This window comes from Sarcophilus harrisii, chromosome 4 (genome assembly GCF_902635505.1).
Source record: "Sarcophilus harrisii chromosome 4, mSarHar1.11, whole genome shotgun sequence".
Taxonomy (NCBI): domain Eukaryota; kingdom Metazoa; phylum Chordata; class Mammalia; order Dasyuromorphia; family Dasyuridae; genus Sarcophilus; species Sarcophilus harrisii.
In genome coordinates this window covers 408,982,679-409,008,156 of record NC_045429.1, presented here as the reverse complement: position 1 = coordinate 409,008,156, position 25,478 = coordinate 408,982,679, and the positions used below count along the sequence as shown (strand labels likewise).

At 34.5% G+C, this 25,478-nt stretch overlaps 1 protein-coding gene across 7 annotated transcripts in view; it reads right to left on the bottom strand.

Annotated features, from left to right (window-relative positions):
• NTNG1 (netrin G1) overlaps window positions 1-25,478 on the bottom strand; it is a 432,645-nt gene that overhangs the window by 206,369 nt on the left and 200,798 nt on the right. For all 7 annotated transcript variants that reach the window (XM_031967180.1, XM_031967178.1, XM_031967181.1 and 4 more), the window contains exon 3: window positions 7,643-8,283. In XM_031967180.1, the coding sequence (XP_031823040.1) occupies window positions 7,643-8,283 (641 nt within the window). The remainder of the gene's footprint in view (window positions 1-7,642; window positions 8,284-25,478) is intronic.

Below are 25,478 nucleotides of genomic sequence, written 5' to 3'. Positions count from 1 at the left end.
CATTTAGCAAGAGACAAGGTGACCTCTCCACAACAGACTTCCATCAAACATTTTATCTTTATGTGATTCAATATTTGCTCATGAATCAACCCCAAAATACATACAGATTTTTTGCAAGTAATGAGACAAAATGGATAGTGGGCTTTCCTTATGGCCAGAATTACTAGAGTTCATTTTGATGTTTACTTGCAACCTTTGAAGAGATTATGTAGACACCCCAAACCTCAGTTTCTTCATATGTAAAATGGTAATAATAATGCTACCTGAAATAATATGTCTAAAGTATTTTGCTAATCTTAAAGTATCCAAAATATTTAAACTAAAAATATTGGGCGTTATACCAGGGTGTTGACTGAATGACAATTTCTAAAATGATATCTTAAGTTCAGCAATTAGTTATTGATAAAAACCATTAGTAATCCATTCATATTCTGTATACATATTTATAAATTTAACAAGAATCAAAAGAAGAAGAAAAAATGGAGGAAAGTGAGGAGGAGGAGATAGATGATGACAATGATGATAAGAAGCATGAGGAAAAAAGGGAAAGAAGAAAAAAAGGAAGAGGAGAAAGAAAAAGATGAGAAGGAAGAAAGGAAGAGAATAAAAACATAAATATAAAATATAAATAATATAATAAATATAATATATATAAATATAAAAAATAAAAAAATAAAAAAAGGAGGAAGAGAAGAAGGAGAGAATGACAAAGAAAAGTGAAAGGAAGTGGAGATGGAGGAGGAAGAGAAAAGCAAAAGGGAGAAAGGAAAGGAGCATGAGGAAGAGGAGGAGGAGAAGAAGGGAAAAGGAAGAGAATGAAATTATCATTCTTTCTGCCTTTCTATCCCAGCAAACATAAAACAGAAAAGGATACTTCTGCATATGCAAAGGAAATGAAGGAATGAACAAGCAGGAATGAACAAATAAATTATTCTTAGATTAAAAACCATTTATTAAATGCTTACTATATTCTATACATTGGGCTAATGCTTAGGGATATAAATACAAAAGCAACAAGTATCTGCCCTCAACAACACATCATGAAATTGTAGGCAGGGACAGATCCCTTTTTCCATAAAGTTCCTCTAAAGTGAATAGATTAATAGACCCCATATAAGAATGATGATAAGAATGATTTGAACCTGGCTAATGGGGTGGGTGTGGGAAGCAGGATTTAATGTGGCAAGAAGGTATTTGGGGCAGCAGACAGTGAAATAAAGTATAGACAGGACTGACCTGAAATAGGAGAACCAGACCAGAAGTGAAGGTTCCAGAAATTAAGGGTTTAAAGCATCCATGACATAATCACTGGTCCCAGTAGTTGTTGTTCATTTTTCCTTTTCAAAGAGAACCAATGATATCATGGGTTGTGTTTTGATTTGCACATGAATTGGATTTAAGTGACACCGGCTTGCATAAAGTCATCAGCCTCTCTGAGTCATAAAAGTCCAGTGACAGGACACAAATCAAGCTAACCAGTGATGGCCCAGGATACAGTGGATGACCTTGGTACCTTTGATGCCTGACCAAGTTCTAAGCACTCCACAATGATTGCTTCAGCGGCTTTCATGGCCATTAAGCAAATTTTTCTCATCTGCCCATTCCACATGTGAAAAGGCTCCATATGTTTAGGGTAGATAACCCCCTGACTCACTGATGGGTTGGAGACTGTGTGCTGCTCTCAAAGAGCCTTAGGTGAGAGTTGGATGAAGGTGTACAACAAAGGTAGATAACAGTCCTGGAAAGGGCTGGGCAAGCCCTTACACAGAGGTGCTAGCATTCCCTGAATGTTCCAAACACCCAGTGATAAGGCAGCTGTGGGAGATGTTGAGAATGTGATAGGGGAATAAGGAGCATGCCTGAGGATGACCTGAAGCATTGAGTGATATGAGGCAGTCACGCATAAAAGGGGCTTTGGAGAAAGAGCAGAGCAAAAGTTCTAGATATAAACTAGGATTTACAAGCTCCAGGTTTATGAACAATATCAACCCTTCAATCTCTCGAGTATAATCTGGCATGATCTAATCTACTTTTTAATCCTTACTTCACATTATTTCATTTCACTCTATTTAGCAATCAAACTGAAACACTAGTTTGTCCTAAAACTAAATATCCCATCTCCTTTTTTGATCACTTACAGAGAGATCCCCCATGCTTGGAATGTACTCTTTTTTAATAAGTCTCAAAAACAATCTCTTCCTTTTAAAGATCACCTCAGATTGCTGCTCTTCTATGAAATCTTGCCGGACATCTCCAGATAAAATGATTCCCTCTTTCTAATTTTCCTAGAATGTTACCTGTCTCCTTTCCTTTGTCCCACCATACCAAACTATATTATATTTGAGTACATATATATATATATATATATATATATATATATATATACATCTATACATCAAATCCCAGAAGAATAAAAACTTCTTCAATTGAAGTTAGTAAATTAGTTCTTCCCAGAACCTCCATTTTCTGGAAGAACTCTCAGGGAAACTATTCTGTATTCTTCTCTCAAGTAAGCTTCTTACTCTTCAGACTTTACCACCACTTCAGCTTCCTTCTCACTCTGGAAATTCCCCCAATACATGTGATCATCTCCTCCTGGATTATTCTAGTACTCTTGTGACCTCTTTTTTTACATGGGCGGGGAATCCCAGAATCTGCCTCCATTTTGTGGAATGGCTTAGGATATGTATCCTTCTTAACCAAATTTGATTTTTTTCTCTTCGTTTTGTTTTTGACTCTCCAGACTTAGTTATACCTTTCTTCCCTTCTTCAATTCCCTTTTATGTGTTGTCTTTCTTCATTAGATGGTAAGCTCTTTGAAGGCAGGAACTCTTGTTTCTTTTTGCTTATATTACATTTCCAGTGCTTAACATAGTCCCTAAGCGCAAAATAAGCACTTAAGAAAGACATGTTGCTTTGACTTGACTAACCTCTTTGGGTCTCAGTTTCCTCATCTAAAAAACCAAAGAGTTAACCTATATAATCTCTATTCTTGTATTTTCTAGTTAAAGTTTTAATACATTTTGGAAGTAACTGGGTGTAATCTTATAGATGTTTTACCAGAATTTCATCTACAGACTACCTGTCTTTCAGTTGACTAGTGAAGAATAAAGAGCAAGGAAGTCACATAAAAAAATTATTGAAATTGTATTTTGAATGACTAGTTTGCCAAATTATAAATTCATTAAAAACACAAAAACAAAATTATAAACATACTATATATTTGAGTTATTCACTTAAAAAGTTCCACAGGATTATTCTTTTAAAAGAAAACAAATGAGAATTGTTGGAATGGTTGAATTCTAGGAGCCTGAAACCTGATGAATTTCTGTAGTTATTGCTTTTGTTCCTAACTTAGGATTCCATTCTTGTGGTGAATTCTTGGTGTGAAACTCCTAGATTAAATGTCTTGCCTCTAGTTACACATCTACTCTTCCATACACTACACTATATTATGCTTGTCTTGATAAAATGGTTTATCCAAATCAATATATTTTTAATTAAACATTAGTAGTACACTATGCAAAGTCCCATGGTATAGTGTAGTGTACTACACTTCAAATCCAGACATCTGAATTGGAATTCCCTGGTGGAATTTTTATTTCGGCAAGTAGTTAATATAGTGTTAGGCTAGATACATCTTCTTGAGTTCAAATCTGGACTCAATCAATACTTACTAACTGGGTAATCCTATTTGCCTCAGGTTTCTTATCTGTAAAATGACCTGGAAAAGGAAATGACAAACTACTCTAGTATCTTGGTCAAGAAAACCCAAAATAGGGTCAGGAAGAGTTGGATACAATGGAAATGACTGAACAAGTATGCTATGTGCTGAGTATACAAAACAGAAATGAACCTGGCCTTGTCCTCAAGGACTTAACATTCTAATTAAGGAAAAAACAAACAAACAAATAAAACATAGACAAATTAGTAAATACTAAACATATATGAAATATATGCTCTGGAACTACTAACACAAATTATGCATAATGGGAAGTTGAGTCCCCAGAGATTAGTTACTCCATCTCCCCTTCTGGGTTCTGGGAATAACCCAAAGATATATATGGGTGGTTTTCTAGTATGGTAGTTCATGAGACTTCCCACTGGTACACTTCCTCCATTGATTATCAGTTGATGTCAATTAGCCAGACAATTAGTTTTTAGAATTGGGTATTTATATTAAGATGGTATAGTAAGAATGGTTAGTACAAAAGGTCACTCTCTCCTTTTAGACACATTCTCCTACAAATTACATATAGAGTCAAGGTGAAAACGGGTTTAGATTTGAGAGCATGGTTGGCAAAATAATAATTCATAGCTTTTAAAGGAGGAAGTCATAAGCTTAAGCTGGAGATCATGAGCTTGAAATCTCTCTCTCTCTCTCTCTCTCTCTCTCTCTCTCTCTCTCTCTCTTCTCCATCATTTATCTATCTATCCATCTAGATTTAAATATAAAAATTTTATTTCAATACAAGTTATTCCTTTGGTACCTGACATATCATTTTAGGCATTTAAACATATTCTGAGAAGGGGTTCATGGGCTTTAACAGCCTGTCAAAGGGATCTAAGACACAAAATAATGTTAAGAACTCCTGTCCTAGAGATACACCTTTAATCTGAAGTCAATGACTGACATCAACGACTGACAATCTGACTTCATAACTGTCTGGGCAATCAACTAGTTTTGAATTCCATCTCCCCACTTTTACAATCAAGACCATAGTAGTCAACAACATTCTTAAGCAAAGCCTAAACTAGATTAAAGTGTAATATATAACATCATAAATAAAAATACAATAAAATATAGATGATGTTAATATGTTGGGTCTTTTGTCAATATGTTGTCCTAAAAATCCTTATATATGGTTTGGTGGCTTTGATTTTAGCTTAATACTATTGAGCTAGTTCCTCCTTCCAACTTTGTCATAACCATGTGGAGTTTAATTCCACATCAGGCTTTACTTATGAAGTGAAAGGTGCTTCTCAATCATTTTCAGATCCTGCCACCTATACTCTGAATATATTCCTTATCCAGTTTTGAATGGATTGTGCACTCTGACCCTAGAAATCTGGACATCATTACTATGTAAGCTTTTGAGGCTTGTTGTTTTTGCTGTTTTCAGTTGTGTCCAACTCTTTGTGACCCTATGGTCATAGCATATCAGGCTTTCTATCCTGTTTTTTCTGGCTTTTATTTGTACTCTCAAATCTTAGCATATATGCAGTATGTGTTTAATGAATTATTATTTATTTACGTTATTACTATTATTCTATAAATTTAAAAAAGGGATACTTGATCCTAGAATTTATCTGAATGAAGAATTTTTCCATCAATGAATTTTCAGGATCCTAGTAAGTAGTTCCATTTGTGCAAAGCAAACAGATGATGGAATACTAGGTCATCCAAATTCCATCTTAGCTCTTGGTTATTTTTCCATGGTTACTATCTTCACTGCAATGCCAGTGTTTCCTGCTCAATGTAGGCCCATTGCAATATTTTTCTTCCAGCATCATATCCACTTAAGAGAAAGGCACCATAACCTTGCTTTCATCTTGATACAGAAATCAAAAAAATGTCATCTCCATCAGCAATTCCCATAAAAGTCTAGGTATCATGTCATACCAGTATTATTAATATGCTCAGTCGCAAAATCAAGAAAATGATAATCTCATTTCCCTTAGTCAAGGATTTCCAACCTTACTCTGATTTGCCTTGAGAGACAACTAGATGTTGAGTAATCACAAAGATCTAAACTTGGAAGGAACATTAAAGGTCATCTAATCCAAACCCTTCCTTTTATAGATGAGAAAACTGAGGGCCAGGAAGGTCAAATGATTTCCCCAAGATAACAAGTGGTAATCATCAGAGGCACAATTTGAACCCAGTCCCTCTAACTATACTGTACTTTATGTCCCTTGTTTCAATTGCTTTATATATATAATACATATCAATACAATTTATGTGCCTACCTTTATTTCTTCTAATACAGATATCGATAAACTATACCTCAAAGGCCAAATCTGGTCTTCTGCCTGTTTGTCTAAAGACAAGCAAGCTAAGGATATTTTTCATATATATACATTTAAATATGATAAAAATTTTATTGAAACATTTCTCAAAAATCTTAGTTTGAGGTCTGTACAAAAGCAGGCAGCAGGGGGCTTGTAGTTTGCCCACCTTGATTTAATATTTTAATATTTAAGGTAATACATTTTTTATTTTTTAAAAATCTTTTTTCTCTTATCTTTTTGTTCTTTTTGCATTTGAACCTATATCTCCTTACTCAGGTTGAAAATACATCAGTGCCTGAAGGAAGAACCTGATTCCACTACTGATTGGCACTACTATTATAGCTATGAACTGATCTCTTTCTGGCCCAGGTGGATTCACTCCTTCTTAAGTAGCCTGGTGACTTCCTATTCCTAGGAGTTCCCCTTATAACTGTCAAACTCAATTCCAATCCACTTAGCCCAACAATAACTCAGAATTCCCAAGCTCAAATGATGCACTAGTTTCACAGTCTCCCTGGCAGCATGGGTCACAGGTATGCACCCATCACAACCTGACTCTTTTTTTTTATTTTGTACTTCTTTGACTTCACCCTTCAATTCCCTAGCCACACATACTGCATGCTTTTGCTTTTGGTTAGCTCATGGAAAGATAAGAATGAAAGAATAAATGAATGAGTGAATGAATGAGTGAATATATTTGGTAGATAGCGATGGCTCTAAAAATTATTGTTGTTGTTGTTATTAAGCTTCTTTGACCAAAATTTTTGGTTCTTATTATAGATGAATTACCTGATTGATTCTCAAAAGATTTTTTTAAAATTTTATATTAAAGTAAATAAAGAACTAGGAAGAAGACATGGTCTACTCAGTCTTTGGTCTATTCAGTATGCTTGAATTTCTATATAAGAGAAGATGGGTATGAAGTCAATAAAATGTTAAAAACTTTAGGAAATAGACCAAGGCAATGACACAATTAAACCAGAAAATACAATAACTGTTGCTTCCATAATAAACACATTACTTTTTCCTACATGGCTTATTCTTTTTTTAAAAAAAAAAAAGCATCTTAAATGAAAGATAAAAAGTGAGGAAAGACCATTCTTATTTTATGTCTGTTCAATACATATTAAAAACAAACAAACAAACAAACATGAGTAGGGAATGATACAGATGTATGATGTTTTCTTATGCATTATTTCCTGACTTGAAAGAAGATCTTATACCCTAAATATCTGTCTACTATCCAAAACACTAGCAAGATCTTTATTTTAAGCATTATTGCATTGTAGATTAATTGACCCCATCTCCTCATCTTCACTGCCTTAAATGTCTAAATAATCTCCTGACATGGGAAGATCCTTTGTCTTTTGTGAGATATTCTCTCCATATGTGTGTATTTCTTTGTCCTGTTTTAAAAGCTACTAAAAAATCTATCAAACTTAGTGATCAAAAGACTTGGTTTAAAACAATCTTGCTAAATTTGAAGTTTCTCAAGTGCATTCAGAAAATAACTTTGAGGCAGCTAGAAAAACATTTTGGAGGAAATTGATCACTGTCACTGGTTGCGGCATGAGTATACCGCCATCCTATCTGGAAGAGACAGACCCATTCAAGTCAGTTATTCTCTTACCTTCCATATACCTTTATGTCTGAGATCGCATAAAAGTAGCGGGCCAGGTGTTGCTCATCTACAAATATTTCCCCAGTGGCCGGCCTCAGTAGTCTTATCCTCAGGTCTGTGATGGTAAAGAAATCTTTGAGTTTCTTGGTGGTATCCAGCTGTCCATACAGGGAAGCCATGTTGCGAAGCCGGGGTCCGGCAAAAAATGCAAACCTATCTTTGATTTCAAAGTGGATTATTTTGCTATTGGTCATGTACCCCGTGGAGTACTCTTCTGTGCAAATGATTTCTAATATTGTGTGCTGCGATAAGTCCTTCACGGATTTAGGATCCATGTGGAAAGCATCTAAGCAGTCTGTGGCATAATACTGGTAGGGTTGCCATGTCCGTCCATAATCAAGCGATTTCTCCAAGATCATTTGGTCTGGACGCCCAGATTCAAAGGTAATAACTATGTTATCTGTGAGTTCAATGGTTTTGCTCCAAGACAGAGTAATGTTAACCTGGAGAGGCTTGGGGTACTCCTTCCAAGTAGCAGACTGCCAAAATGTGGAGGGATGTCTTCCTTCAAAATCAAACATCAGCTCAGGGGGATGTGCCAGTTCAGGGGTACTTGCATCACATTCATTATTGCACATGTAGGGGTTGCCCTATGAAAGAAGAACAAAATAGCTTTACCAGGGGGGCACAGGGAGTGGAGCACAACATAACATGGCTTTGACATAAGCACTGTTGGACTACCATGAAAAAAGAAAAAAAAAGAAGAAAAAAAAACATTTTCAGTTGAGTGCTTTATTTGCACTAACTAGATCCTCCTCTTTATTAAGAAAAAATGGACAAGACCACAATTTCCTTGCTTTTCCCCCCTTCTGGAGAATTTAAGGGGGGGAGAAAACAGCTCATTTATCCCAAATGTATTTGATTCATAATTTGGTTCCAAGAGCACCAAGACATTGAACAACTGCCTAATGGTTGGATAGCTCTGATTCCTTTTAGAAAGATACTACCACAAAGCAAGAAACATTTTTTTCCTACCTCAAGTAAATTCTTCAAGAGCACAGTTCATTAGAGAGAAGGAAGAGAAAAAGAGATAGATGGATAAACAGGCAGTTATATTATACACACACACACACACACACACACACACACACACAGAGAGAGAGAGAGAGAGAGAGAGAGAGAGAGAGAAAGAGAGAGAGAGAGAGAATGAGAGGGGGGGATTACTTTTGGGATAACTATATTAGAATTAGTAAACTACAAAATACTTGTGTGCTGCTTTTAAGGCAAGACTCAATGGTGTTTTCATGTTTCTTACCTCTGTTCCTTAAATTTATCATTCTTAATGGGCTTACATTTATATGATAATAATGTCTTCTTTTAAAATATTTACTTTGAAATGCACACATTTGACTTATATCAGATTGCTTACTGTCGTGGGGAAGGAGAGATAAGGGAGGGAGAAAAATTTGGAACACAAAGTTTTACAAAAATTAATGTTGAAAACTATATTTACATGTATTTGAAAAAATAAAATAATATTGGAAAAATAAACATTACTTTGTTTACTAATAAATCACTGGGAATGATATCCATTATAAGCTCTTGGGTTTCATGGAGGTATGCATCATAGTATACCAGAAAAAAAACAAAAAAAAAGATTTAACTTGCTCCCATTTACGAGGGATCTACCACATTTTTGACTTTGGGATCATTGGCTTAGAAATGAAAGAAAGCTTAGAAGTCATTTAGTTAATAGATGAGTAAACTGAGCCCTGCAGAGGGTTTAGGTCATCCAGATAAAAATGGACAAGGGTACAGACTTTGGATCCAAAATGAATATTCTTTCCATTGACTAGGTCACAACCATCTAAAAGATTACTGAGGTAGGCTGGAGTTCAGAGCTATTTTCTGAGAGGAAAATATTACCAAGGATAAGAATGTCTAACTGCTTGCTTGTCTTCTAGGCAAGGTAAAAGTAAATTATTCTACATTCTTTACTTACTGATGCATTAATTTGTATACTCCCTTCTTATAAAAGCTACTTCATCTTGGATTGTTCAAAAGGAGGTATATCACCTCTGGTTTGTATACCCTTGCAAACCTCAACATGGCAAATGTCTGTTCTTAGCTTTCATGAATAAATTAATAGCCAGCAACTTAGTGGTTTCTAGTTGGTTTTTTTTTTTTGTTTGTTTGTTTGTTTGTTTTTTGTAATTGGTGGGTTTTTTTCTTTGAAGGAAATAGTCAATTTTTAATTTCGAATTTTCAAGTCAGCTACTACCTATTAACATGTCTAATGTCCCACCTCTTCTCCAGTCTGCTAATTAATTATAAGTATGGATAGAGAGAAAAACCCATCCTGTATTATTGTTCCTTTCTTTTTCTCTTAGAAACACAATTATGTTTCCTCTCCATTACAGGAATGGAAACATTTCAATCATCATGGCAGGGTGATAAGTTGGGGCTCCAATAATTAATTTACGTTTTGGACATTGGCACTTCGTCACAAGCTTGCCCCTGTGGAATGGAAGAATACTGAAATCCTTTTTTTCTGGCCTCCCTGGAGGCAACTTTCTCCTACCTGCTTAGATAAATACATCTAAATACTAAAGCTGGCAACATGTCTAGAAGAGTCTAATATTATTGATGTAGAGTGGTGTTGAGAAAGGGACATGCTATTTGGAGGGGAAAATGTCAGTGTTAAGAATGAATACATTCAAGCAATTGGTGGCAATGAGAATGATTCAGCACCTCTGTCTCATATTTCAGTTCAGGTATTCCCAGTTCTCTTTTCTTTTTTACTATTTATAGGTATCCTCTTCAAAATAAAACAAAAGAAGGGGATAAAATTCCATTCCAAGAGGAATAAATCACCCACCTTATTATTATTTAAGGTCTCTTAAACATACCTAGGAAGCCAAACATGAGGTTTTTCAAACCCATGGAGGCTTTTTCTGGAAAACCATAAATATTATAGAATCTGACAGATTTATAATTCTAAATTTATGTAAATAAATGCTTAATAAGGAGAGGTCAGATTCACACAGATCACACCTTCATTTGAAATTTACTGGAAAAGAATATGGTCACTTCCAAATCTGTCAACACATAACCATCTGCCCAGCCATTATTTCATATCCTTTAATCTTCCTTCTGACAAAAGCTTCTTCAACTGGAGGTCAGGAAGATCAGTTATTTGATTTACCATGTGAGTTCTTAGACATTTATATTAAATAGGGCTGAAGGATGTCTTTTTCCCCCTTGTAAACACAGATGCTAAGTACTAATCAGATATATATTTTGGGGTTTTTGTGGAATTGGGATGGAAGAAGGAAGAGGCACTGGATTCATAGAATTAGGATATCAAAGGGCAATCAGTCTATCCCCTTCGTTTTGCAGATGAGGAAACAGGCCTATAAGGAAAATGGGCTTTGAACTTATTTAACTCCCAAGAAAGTACTTTTTTCCATTTCATTATTCCTTGAAGGAGTGGTTAATAACACAGGTTAGTTATTGTACAAAATGTACAATGTACAAAATGTAACTTTAAAATACATGCTAATTTTTTTTTATTTTTTAGGAAGGTATGTATGTATTCGATGCATATTCATTTTTAAAATATGAGTTAATTATACAGATTATTTTATCTGAAACTATTCCATGTCATTTATAAAATCCATATACTCAACAGTTGTTTTGGGTCACTTGTGTAAGATGGGAAGTCTTTGACAAAAAGTATTTCATTAATACACAAGTGTTTGTTGGCATTTATTTCTGGCTTAGAATCTGGCATAACTAGGAAATCCCCAGAATCCTCCTTGACTGGAAAGTTTAATGTCTGTGTTTGGACAGACATTGTTCTTTCTTTACCTCTGATGGCAGCAAGAGGCCATCAAAACAGGTAGTAACAAAGTGAATCTGATTTGTGGCACCCCAAACTCTTAGATTAATACATGGGAATATAGTCTAACTAGTTCCATACTAGAAAACAAAAGATTTTGCATAAGACACTGCATATTTTCATATTTTGCTTATTATCATATTTTAGATCATGAAAATCTCTGGTTCCAGAGTAAAATGCAAACATCCTTGGAAAACTGGATCCTAAAATACAACACTAGGTGGGTATGACAACTAGTAAAAGTGTATTGTCTTACTTTTGTTTGGGTCATAGATGTTGTTCTAGTAATTACTTGATTGTTGCTATTTTTTTTAAACTTGGAAACCAATCTGCATTGCACAGTATCAGCTTTTGTCTTGGAGTTTAGACAAATGCATAATAAGTATGTTTCTCCTAGCTTTATACAAAGTAAACATCTTTTCAAAGAAAATCTGGAGATGTAGCTAGCTGAAGCCAAGTGTTTGCAGTAGAATAAACACAGGATAATATATTGAGAATTGGAAAGGTGTTTGGGGATTATTTCTTCTAATACCTTCATTTTACAAATGAGGAAAATGACATCATGAAAAGTTAAGTGTTTTACCCAAGGTCAGTTACGTCCTTTTACACCAAACCCATCACCTTATCCATTGTAAGGTTGATCCTTCAGATCAAAGCTTCTTAAACTATAGATTGTGACCCTATATGTAACTCAATGTAGGGTCAGGAAAATATTATTTCTTATCAGAAAAAGTTTGTTTCTATACCTATGTTACATACCCTATATACCCATAGTTGTGTCAAAATTTCTTGGGCAAAATAGGATAGTGAATGGAAAAAATTTAAGAAATCCTTCCCTAGACATCTTATTATCAACATCTTCTGTAAATGACAGAGCAATGAAAAAATGTCAGTTTATGTTCTCTTAATCTTGTATGCCCAGGAAAAAAAAGAAGAAAAACTGAACCCAGTGAACCACTGACCATGAAAATGGGTTCCATTCTTTTTCTCAATTTACATTGGTGGGAATTTTGGTAGCATAACACTACTGAAATTTACTTTTCAGCAGATCATTTCAAATGAACACTTCTTCAAATGACTGCAAATATACTAAGAAAAAGTGAATAGAAGAGGTCTCCTTTATTTCATTGTGTTCAATACTCTTTGGGGAGATTAATGATTTGATGACCATTACAATAATTTACTGACAGAGATTAAAAGGAAATTAGCCAAGGGAAAAAGGAAATTTATTTTGTTTTCACGATTTAAAATAAACCCCACAATTTTAGTTTGATAACTAAAACATGCCCATGTGTATTTTTGAGGAAAAGGAAGAATGAAAGAAGGAAGGAAAGAAAGAAAAAAGAAAGGAAGAAAAATATATCCCAAAAGAAGAAATAAACTTTAGTTAAAAATGGTAAGAAAATGCATGTTGAATATTTTTACTAACTGTGTGACCTTAGACAAGTCACTTAACCCTGATTGTAACCCTTCCCCCCAAAAAGAAAAAGTATGTTGAAATATTCTGTGTAAATGTGGGCAGGATCTATCTTACTATAATCACAGATTTTTTAAAAGAGTAAGATTAATTAAATTTTCAGCTTTTTTCATCTCTTTAGTAATCTCTTCTAACATCAGCCACAATGACATTTCTAAAAGAAAAAATGAAATTTTCCAACTTAAGAAAACAAAAAATCTCCCCTGCTAGTTAAGTCTAACAGACTTAGGCACTAGCAAGTATAAGTAATTATTTTGTGGCCAGCAGGCAGCCTTAAATAGATCTTAATTTAAGTCCTAGAAGCAACAGATCTTCAGCTGATCATCTCCAGACCAAGCTGAAAATATTTATTGCAGCATCACTAATATTTACACCATTAAGAGATTTCTAAATAATTCAACAGACTTTGCTTTGAAATATTTTTATGACAATTAGAAAAAAGAAAGATTTGTGATATTGCTTTTTATTTAGCAGAATATATGACTTTTCCTCTGGGACAATTCAAACTAGCTATTAATTAGCACATTGTAGCCAATGTAGAATGTTGTGACTGCTAAATACGCTTGGGGAAGTTGGGGTGAGAAATGAAAATTTAGGGCATGCTTGAAAAATACTTATTTACAGAAGGTGAGTTTTTTCACAGGTAGCACTTGAGCAAAATGATCCTTTTCCACATCAGATCTTTGCTGTAGTTTCGTCTATTCTGTCTCTCCTTTTTTCCCCTCAAGTTCTCTCTCCCTCCCTCCTTCCCCTCTCTCTCTCTCTCTCTCTCTCTCTCTCTCTCTCTCTCTCTCTCTCTCTCTCTCTCTCTCTCTGTGTGTGTGTGTGTGTATGTGTGTGTGTGTGTGTGCCTGCCTCTATCTTTTTCTGTGTCTCTATCTTTCTGTCTATGATTGTGTCTCTGTCTCTCATACACACAGAGACACACATACAGAGGTACACATTCTTTCATTAACATTTCATTTCAAATTTAATTATTGAATTTGAACTTTGGTTGAGATATTCTTTGTCTTTCCATGATTCACCTATTAGATGCCAACAACATAGAATGCCAGTGGTACGGTAGTGAATTCTCACAGAATAATCATTCAACAATTAAAGGAGCTACATATCAGAGAGGCTTGTGCTTACAAGTGGTTTTGAGAAGCATGGGTGTCAACACACATGAGCTTGTAAGTGATTATGAAAAGTGAGACCAGCAGACGGCCTCTCGCCCATTTGCACCTGGCTGGTCTAAGCTTGTCTGCTTGTGAAATAAATCCTATGTGGCAATGGGGGAATAAAAAAGACAGCCACAGATAAGGTGCCCATTGAAAGTTCCTCCTCAACTTTTCTCACTTAGTCCTAAACTGTAACAGCAAAAAGACCAGGATGCTAAACCTAGAAAAGAAATAAAAAAAGCAATAACTATTTTTGCCCCTCTAATTTATTTTAAGGAACAACAAAAATACCTTTAGGATATGGGCTTTCCACTCTTGCAGAAAGTGAGAAAAAAAATTAGGTGCTATTATTATCTCTGTCTTACAAATAAGGAAACTGAGGTTAAAAGAAGTTAAATGGTTGGCCTAGGATGATGCAACTAATAAGTTTCTTCAGCAGGATTTGAACTTGGAATTTCCTGGCTCCAAGTTTAGCATTCTGTTCACTGTACTGCTCTAGATACCTTTTGTACTCCTTGAAAGCAGTAGTTCCTTTCATTTTCCCTTTTATTTCTTCACTGTCTACTGTCAACTTTTTTTCAGAGTTTTGTCTAAGAGAGATAGTTAGATCTGCAGTAATTTTCTGCTTCTAAGTGAATGGCAGAATGGTCCAGGTACCTCAAAGGTTCATCTAGTATGGACCCAGGTCAACTTTCAGATGAAACAGCTGTCCCAGACCAGTTTTTTCTCTCCTTTTATTATGTGCCCAGCCACTAAAGTACTTGATTCAGGTACCTGTCAGAAGTTTCTCATTCTGGCCCTTCTCCTGTTTGAGTCTCTTTCTTGCCCCAAAGCACATGCTTTATCTCTTGGTCACTGGGGTGCTGTTAGTTTGCTTAACTTATCAGATTTCTTCCAACATGGCCTTAATACTAATTTTCCTTATAATTAACCTTCTGGGGCCCCAGGGTGGCCCGGCCATAACTTCAGAGCTCCATGTTCCACACAGTCATTCCTTGGCCTTTGGAGATCATAAATTCCTTTGGCAAAAAGGAGCGACTGTGAAACTGAGGCAATTAATGATTTTTACTAACCATTTTGATTTGCTTAAGCTCCCCTACTATCTAGAGAAGGTCAGTTTGACCTTGGGAATCAGAAGCAGGAGACAAATTGAGCATTCCTTAAATTGAATACATCAGACGTTTTTTGCAGTATTTGCATGCTCAACCTGGAACTCTTCCTGAAATGGCACAGAACCAACTCAGACTGGCTCATGTTAACCCCTACCCAGTGACCAAATTGAGTTGGCCAAGATAGCCTTCTGAAAAACAACCCAATCTAGGAATAACCTGAGGCCACTATGTGATTACAATCCCTTCCCCTTGTGATTTTTATCTTTATAAGTGCCCCCTGCTTATGTCCATCCTGACCTCAGTTCTAATACACACACACACACACACACACACACACACACACACACATCTGCCTTATTAGGAGGAATAAACTCAACATATGACCTAATTGTTTTTCTTAAACCAAATTCTTAAAAAAAAAAAAAAAAAAAAAAAAGGTTGACACTAACCTATTGCATAGTCTAAGCCCATGGTTTAGTCAGAAGGAATTGAGTTGAATAAATTTGAACTGAATTGAATTGAATCTGAACTTGTTAAGTATATCTTAGTAGGAATTTTTCTTCTATATTAACTGGACTAGATAGTTTCCAAGATTCCTTCTAATTTTCAATGCTAAATTCTATGATTCTGTGAATTGTACTACATATAATAAAATGGTAGGAAAAAAATTTTTGATTTTGTAGTTTAAGAGTTAAAAAGAAAAAAAAAAACTGCTTCTTTTTAGACTGGAAACAACTATACACTTCCTCCCCACTCCCATCACAGTGGTTCTTTTCTGACATATACAAAGGCTTAGGCCTTGATTGAAGTTACTGCTTGTTTCAATCTTCTTTCTGTCTACACCAACACTTTGTGGACTTTTTTACTCAAGAACAAAGATATCCCAGCTTAACCTTTCCCCAACCTGAATATTGGAAGCAGTATCACAGATTATAGGCCATAATAAACACCTATATAAATCCCTACAGAAGATTATGGTTAGGATTTTCAAGCCATAAAGGCCACTGAGGTCAAGAAGGCCAAGATGCTTAAAAGGAGCAAAATAAATTCTCAAGCCACAAGCCACAGAAATTGCAGAGCTGTCCAAGTCATTAATGGCTACATTCTACACGAGGATAAAATATTAACAAAATCAACAAGGCTTAAAGTAAAGCTCTGAGGTAAAGTTTGTTCTGAGGCAAAAAACATAGGGGGATGATTGCTTTCAAAAAATATAATTCATGTACTATACTTTAAAGACAGGATAAAACCTAGTGGACCCAAGACACTTGGCTATAGTCGACTCTAACTGAAGTAGAGCTCTTTAAGGGAGAGCAATTCAAGTAAAATAATGGGACTGAAATCACTATGGAGGTTAGATGCTCCAGGCCCTTATCCTCCCAAGTATCATGAGGGAACATTTCAAATCCTAAATTTCCTAATCCAGATTTATCTAAATAGGAAATCTTCGTTTTTCTTCTAACATCTAAAGCCAGCCAAATCCTGAGGCCAGTTTTTGAAAGTCAACATCTTTGTTGTAGACTAAAACTGTTCTTTGAAGAAGTGAGCACTCACTTAAATATGGATACCAAATAGAGCTTTCTAAAATCAGTGACTTTACAGGGAATTATTTTCTGTTATTTCCTTACATTTCAGCATCCCCCCCAATCATTTCTTCCATCTTCTTTCTTATTGCTCTGCCTTTTTCCTAGTTTCCTTATTATTATTATTTCCTTATCATCATCTGATACCTGTAGAGCTGAAAATATCTTTCTCCAATTCAGCATAGTGTTTATTTCACGTAAAGTGTTCCTGGCTCCCAGAATCAATTGTGAACAAAGAATATCAGCAAAGGACTTAGAAATTAAAGTTAGGCAGTTTTCTTAGCACTAGTCCATTTGACAGAGCTTTACGGGGTACAAAACAGTTCAAGTTTAGGATTTATTTTTGTTCCTTTGTTATTGTTGGGTGGGGTCAGGGGTGGAATGGGAGTGGGAAGAAGGGTTTAGTAAGACCCAGGATTTTATTGTTGTAGTAAAGCTGTTGATGAAGAAACATTTTCCCCAACTGAAAATTTGCAGTTCCTCTTCAATTTAAAGGCTTAACTAGTAACAGGGTACATTGACAGGTTTTGATAGTCATTTATATAAATTATTAGGGTTCATTTGGTCCATTTTAAAGACAAGGAAACTGCAGATCCAGGAGAATACATACGTTGCCTGAATCACATATATATGTCAATCATAATATTTTAACTGAGGTTATTCTCAGCATTGAGATTTGGCCTAGATAATATCTTTTCTTATAGAATCCTTCCTTGTTAAAAAGAGGGGCAATTAATAAATACATCCCATAATGACTAAATCTAACAATGTATCCTAACCTCCATTGTTACAATGCTGCTCAGAAAAAGATAGATAAAATTCAAAAAGCATATTACATTAAGTAACATTAAGTCTGCTTTGGAACCAAGTACTGACATTCAGCTCAGAACATCTATCGATGTTTCTTGGGTTACTCTATGAGAACAACCTCCAAATTGGGCAACTGAAATCCAGAAAATTATCATTTTCTTTTGCTTTCTTTCTAGACCTTTTTCTTTGATGTTGTTATTCGGTTGTTTTCAGTAATTGTCTACTCTTAAAGACCCCATTAGAGATCTTAGAAAAGATACTGGAGTGGTTTGGTATTTCATTATCCAGTTTATTTTATAGATGAGGAAACTGAGGCAAACAGGATTAAGTGACTTGTTCAACATGACACAGAGTCTGAGGCCAGTTTTGAATTCAGGAAGGTAATTCTTCTTGACTCCAAGTCCACTACTCTACCCTCTGTGCCAAATAGCTACTAGAACTATTTTTTAGTTTATCTTAGAAAATAATAGGATTGGAAAGGAACATGACAGGCCATCAATTCATTTTATACCTACTTAACCAAGAATCGCCTCCATAACATCCCTGACAAGTAACCATTTAGTGTTCACTTGAAGATCTCCAGAGAAAGAGAATCCCTAGCTTCATTCCATTTTTGGATCACTTTTCTCATTAGTTTTTTCTTTGCATCAAATCATAATTAACCTCTTGGAAATTCCTACCATGATCCTAGATCTAACCTCTTGAGTCAAGCAAAACAACTCTAATGTCTTCTCTATATGAAAACCTTTCAGGTTCTGGAAACACAACTGTCATGCTCTCTCTACCCCACTCTTTCCTACTCCCCCAAGTGTTTGTTTTTTTAAGGTTTCTCTCTAGACTCTTCCTTCAATGGGTCATCATAAAGCATAAATAAACAGTAATTTTAAATCCTAGTTCTTCTTTTGTTTCTGTTCCCTTGTTAATTCTATAATCAACAGAAAAAACTAGTAACATATTATACTTTGAGAGAATTTTGATTCTTAATTAACAGGCATACCATCTTTAGGCTATAGCCAATAATAATATCTTTTTTTTTTTTCTCCACAAGATTAGTGCACTAAAGTGGTCAAGATCACCCTTATAAAAACAAACTGTATATCAATCAATAAAATATCATTGAGTGCTTACTCTGTCTGATACTGTTCTAAGTGGTAAATTTCTCTGCAAAACAAAAAAGTTCTCGGATTATTTAAGGACATAAGCCAAGGAAATACGGCTATAGAGGAGTATAAAATAACATGTAATAAAATAGGCTGTAAGATATTGACAAAGAATAAGAGTACATAAAAGTGTTTTAGTTTTTATTGATTCTTGATTTTACCATTGTGGATTCCCCTTTATCCAACTTAGCTAGGTGGTATAGGTGGTAATTTGATGAATTCAAAATCTAATTTCAGATACTTATCAGTTGTGTGGCTTTGGACAAGTCACAACTTTAGTTTGCCTCCTTTTTCTTTCTTTTTTGCCTCCTTTTTCTTAATTCTAAAGGGGATAATAATCTCCCAGAGTTGTGATGATCAAATGAGATGGCATTTATAAAGCATTTAGTGCCCGGCATATAGAACATACTAAAATAATATAATATTAGACGGTGTATATTCAAATTTTTTTCTTATAGTTCTTCCTTAGTTAATGAGTTTTGTTTTTAGTGGTTTGGTAATAAAAGAGTGCTGATATGAAAACATAGGCATTTATTAGACTTTTGTTTCTATCTTTGACTTCCTTGGGTTATGATTGGTGATCAAATTCCTGGGTCACAAAGTTCAGATATTTTAATCATATTTCTTGAATAATTCTAAAATGACATCCAAAATAATATTAGTTTGTGTTTCCATTTCCAATCTAAAATCAATTAATCCTTTTTATAAGTTTTATCTATTTGTATTACTTGAGGTGAAACAGCAGAGCTATATTCACTTGGTTTTATTTATTTATGCTGTGGTTTATACTTTCATGTGGCTATTTATAATTTGTGACTGTTCTTTTGAAATTATTTATTCAGAGCTCATTTGACCATTTATTTGATACTGAGGAATGATGTTTTATGTTTATGCAAACGCCATACATACTGTGGATCTCAGACTGTTATCCATGATATTTGATGCAAATATTTTCCCATTATATAATATTCTTCTATCCTATTTCACTCTATTCATGTAAAACATTTTAAATGTTATAGAGTCAAAATTGTTTATGTTGACTTTTATAACCTCTTCTATTTTGGGGATAAAGAAAGTGATTCTGAGTCAAAATTTGACTAAAGTTATTCTATTCTTTAAAAATATCTTTTTGTGTTTTATTTTCTAGTTGGCTACCCTTTTTGAAATTCTTATCATATGTAGTATAAAATCATGGTCTAAATCCAATTTTCCAAACTGCTATAAATATATTCCAATTACTTCTTGTCAAAAAGACATAACTTAGGTTTCTTTACTGTTTTTCATTGCTTTTGATCCTTACTGATCCTGTCTATTCTGCTGACCCATTTTTCTTTTTTAGACTGGTACCAAATAGACTTGCAGATTCCCACATAATATAGTTTGAGGTCTGATAATGCTATTTTTTATTCTTTTTTCTCATTACTTACCTTGAAATTTGTTACACTTTGTTCTATCAGATAAATTATGTTGTCTTGTTTAATTCTAGGTAATCTAATTGGCATACTACCCTAAATCATTTTGAAAGTCATAGCTAAAGCTGAAAGGCATTCAGATGATGACACTCAGGATAGTTAAGGATTTTGAAATCATGACACATGAAAATTTATTGAAAGAACTAGAAATGTTGACCTTATAGCAGCCCTTTTTGTAGGGGCAAGAAACTGGAAATTGTATGGCTGCTTCTCAGTTAAGGAATGACTGAATAAATTATAGGATATGGATGTAATGGAATATTGTTGTTCTTTAAGAAATGATTAGCAGGCTAATTTCAGAAAAGCCTAGGAAAATTTACATGAACTGATGCTAAGTGAAGTGAACAAAACTATGAGAACGCTGTACATAGTAAAAAGAAGATTATGTGATAATCAGCTGTAATAAACTTGGCTCTTTTCAATAAAAACAAGATTATGTGATAATCAACTGTAATAAACTTGGCTCTTTTCAACATGAGGTCACTTAAGGCAATTCTAATAGGTTTGTGATGGGAAGCACCATCCACATCCAGAGAAAGAACTATGAAGACTGAATGTATACATAGTACATACTATGATATATGATATATTGTTGCTGTTTGTTTGCTTGATTTTTTCTTTTTTGTTTTTTTTCCCTTTTGATCTGATTTTTCTTATACAGATGACAAATATAGAAATATGTTTAGAAGAATTACAGGTGTTTAATCTGTATCAGATTGCTTGCTGTCTTGAGATGGGGGAAGGAGAGAGAAAGGCAAAAAAATTTGGAAGGCAAGTTTTTGCAAAAATGAATGCTGAAAACTATTTTTGTATGTATTTGGGAAAATAAATATATTTGGAAAATGTACCATTAAAAAGAAAACAAATGTTGAGCTTAGAAAAAAAAATTTTTTTTAGAGGAGACGTGATGCCTGATTTCAAATATTTGAAGTACTCTCAAGTATAAAAAAATATTAAACTTCTGTTTTTGTTTCCAGCCAGAATTAGGAACAATTGGTAGAATTTTAAGATACAAATCTTGAGTTTATATAAAAAGACCCTCCTAAGATTAATGCAAATTGTTGTTTTAGGAGTCAGGGTATATATCCTCACTTGAGGTCTTTAAGTAGCATCTGGATGATCACAAGGTAAGTACATTCTAGAGATTTTTTTTTTTCAGATACAGGTTGAATTAGTTGGCTTCTGAGGCTACTCTTCCAATTTTAAAGATTCTTTGATATTCTAATTCTTCCTGCTACTCAACCATCTTCAGGAATGACTACAGGAAAACTTTCCCCTTCCTTTAGCACTTTCTAATCAAATTAGTATTTGTAGATTCTAATTCTAGGTTTAAACTGAGGCATTTGGGGATATTTCTCATGACTCAGGAACATATCATGTAGAAATCAACTTGTCCTAGATAGATTATATTGGTCTGCCAAAATAGTTGCAGAACTGGAGTCACAAAATATCAAATTTTAAATATTGGATTACTTTATATTGCATCTGGGATCTAATATGAGATATTAAAGGATAAAATTTCATTGTGCTTATTGCCAGGATTCTTTTCTGCCTTGTTACAGGACACAGAGTTCCAGTTCAAAGAACAGAAGTTTGCATAGTGAAGGAAAACACTATTCACTAGAAGTTGGCCAAATCATGCTTGAAATAAATGATAATGAAATTCTAATGAAATATTGACAGTTATCATTGATCACAAGAAAGAATAATTAAAGTTTAAATGCCTCAAAGAGAATGTTATTGTTGAGTCATTTCATCTGGGGTTTCTTGGCAAAGCTGCTAGAGTAATTTGCTTTTTCCTCTTTGGTTCATTTTCTAGATGAGGAAACTGAGGCAAACAGGGTAGGATCACAGAACAAGTCAAAAATAGGGACTGGATTTGAACTTAGGTCTTCCTCTATCTAGGTAGCCCCAGTACTCTTGCTAGCATCACCTAACTGCTCTCCCAGAGAGGATAGATTTGGATTATATTGGTTGTTGATGATAATAAGTGACATCTACCTAGTGCTTTTATGTTTACAAAGATCTATACATGTGTTATCTCATTTGAAACTCTCAACAATTTTATGACCTCAAATCAAAAAAAATATGCATTTATTATTCATCAGTTATGTTCCATGCATTGTGTTATGTTCTTGGAATACCAAAAAATACAAAAATTGTACCTGCCATATTGTATATGAAGCAATTGAGGCTAAGAGAAATTGTTTTAACCATTTATAAACAAAACAAAACAAAACAAAAATATTACAAACACTACTAAATCATTCAAAATAACATTGAATTGTCCCAGAATCTCAGCTTTAGAAGAAATTGCAGAATATATCTAGTTCAAACTGTATGTAACAAGATTCACCTTTAGGTCATACTCAAGAAATAGATCTCATGTGCAAAATCTCCAGGGAAGGGAATCCATTTCTTCCTGAGAAAGTCTTTCCCATTTTGAAGTCATTCTGTTTCTTAGGAATTTTATATTTTGCTTACATTGATTCAAAATCTGCCTCTCTAAACTTCTACATTGTATGACTAGAACAAATCTGATTTCTTTTTTACATATGAGATTTTTTTTCAGCTACTTGAAGACAGCTATCATGTACTCCCTCTATCTTCTCTCTCCTTGAGTAAACAACCTTAGTCCCTTTAATGGCTATTCCTATGCTATGGCTTCAAGATTTCAGCATCCCAATTATCTCCTTTGGATTCTGTCCAATAATTGTGACATTCTGAACAGATTACTTTGGTCCTGACCAAGTGAAGAAAGACCATCATTATCTTAATCCCAGTTATTATTCTTCTTTTAAAGCAGTTTAATGACTTAAAAGTTTAAATGACTCAAAATTTTTGGTTGTCATATCACACCAAACCTTTTTGAATCTAAGTAGATATGCATAAATTTTGAGAGTTGGTCTTTGATAATTCTGAGATCTTCCACTACAATTCCATTTTACCAATAAGGAAACTAAGATAAATGATTTCTTAAGGTCACAAAGCTAGCTGAAATTCCAAGAAATTGGGTCTCTTTATCCCTATGCCAGTAGCCTATTCACTACATAAAACCTCTTTTCATTAGGTTACTATGCTTAATTAAAAATAGGGCAAAACTTCAAAATTGGTAAATTATTTAATGCCCTATTTCTTAGACTTTGCAGAAGTGGTTTCATGAGAACAATACGTGACTTTAGTTGAAGGGACACTGCTGACTTCAATGCCTTTGATAAATTGTGACTATTTAGTATTAATTCTTTTGTCCTTCCCTTCAAATCTCTGCCCATTTATTTTTGGTTACAAAGATAGGACTCTTCAGAAGTAGAAAGCCAGTGGATATGAGGTAGCTTTGAATTCAAACTTCAATTTAATTAAGAATGTACTGTTATTATTGTTATTGCTACTGCTCATATAGTTCACATTTCTGTAGTGCTTTAAGGTTTAAAATCTGCCCCCTAAGTATTAATTGACATTTTGTGCCTCTTCAGCACAAGGCAATATGCTTGGCAATAAGTTGTTCTTTCCTGGTCACCTTGTGATTTGCTTGGGTATAAGACTTTGGAGTAGGAAGGGAATGGCATGAGTGAAGGGTTGAGAGCAGTGAGAGATTGTGGGGATTAAAAAAGAGAACAGGATTTCTGGGAGTTGTTGGATGGATAGTGCAAATTGATTGTAAGTTAGAGACACAGGTCTTCCTGAGAACAGATGTCTGGGGGAAGGGGATCCTGTAGGGGATGGAGGTGGGGGTAGAACGGGTAAGTAACAGGCAACAGATGGTCTCCAACAGAACTGGTTAGAGTGATGGTGACCATGTCCTTCTACAGCTAGTAGCTACCTACCCCCACCAGACAACAGCTTTTTTCTACTCAAACTTGAAGGATCTTACTCATCCTTTAGTCTAGTTTTGTTTGCTTGGTATTGGTCCAGGACTGAATATAGCCTCCCACGGTACAATTTTCAGTCCCTAAAAACTGTCAGTGGTAAGCAGCTGAACACACTTGAGCAATGGCATATGATTACTTTCAAGACTGATTATATTATTTTCCCTAAAAATAAAAGTTAAAATGCATGCAAAACATTTTTATCTATTTACTTGGCATCTTTTTTATAAACAACAGCTTACTTTGAAACTTAAAAATGTCCTACAAACAACTCATCAATAACGAATTTATATATCACTAATAGCACCTTCCCCCAATATTCAATTCAGTCCAATCCAACATTTATTAAGCCATACTATGCAGAAAGCACTATGTTAGGCACTGTGCATAGATATATATGGGGTCAGGATAGGAAGGTGTTTCAAGACACTCAAAGTTAGTGACTAAAGTATTTTCTTTTATAGTTTTAAAATGCATTTTGGATTCTGAATGCCAGAAGAATGGGATCTTCTTATTGGCTATCAGGTCAGAGTTCATTGAGAGGAAGTCAATCTTAGAATCCTCATCAACTTCCTTTTCCCATACCATGGCATATCAAGTCAGTTTATTTTCCTCCAGAGAATCTCTTGCATCCCACCTTTCTGTCTACTCTTCTAGTCCAGACTCTCATTACCTATTGTCTGGATTACCTCAATAGCCTCTTCATTACTCTCCCTGCCTGAGGTCTCTTCCCACTAAAATCTATTCTCAATTAAACTGCCTGAATGATTTTCCAAAAATGAAGGTCTGACCACGTTGTGCCTCAATTCAATAAAAATCACTGGCTCTTAATTACCTCTAGGATAAAATGTAAAGTCATTGTTTGGCATTTAAAACTATTTAAATGTGACTGAACCAATCATTCCAATCTTAATACTCCTCTTCTTTATCCAAGGCCCAGTCTTATTTCTTATTAAATTATTTCCTTTGTCTATGCCTTAGGAGAAGCTGTTCCCCACACTTTGAATTAATTTCCTCTTTATCTCTATATCTCTTTTCTAGTTTTTTTCGAGATTTAACTCCAAACTTAATATTCATATTTCCTAATTGTCCGGCAGCTTATGTCTGCCATACAAATTACTTTGTATCTATTTTTAAAATCAATTTCATATGTATATATGATTTACACTAATAGAATGTAAGCTTATTGAGGGCAAGGGGAATTTTAATTTTGTCTCTGTATTTCTGGCACAATGCCTGGCACATCCTAGAAGCTTTAATATGTGTTTGTTGATTAATAGACATGATTATTGAACTATTGTCAG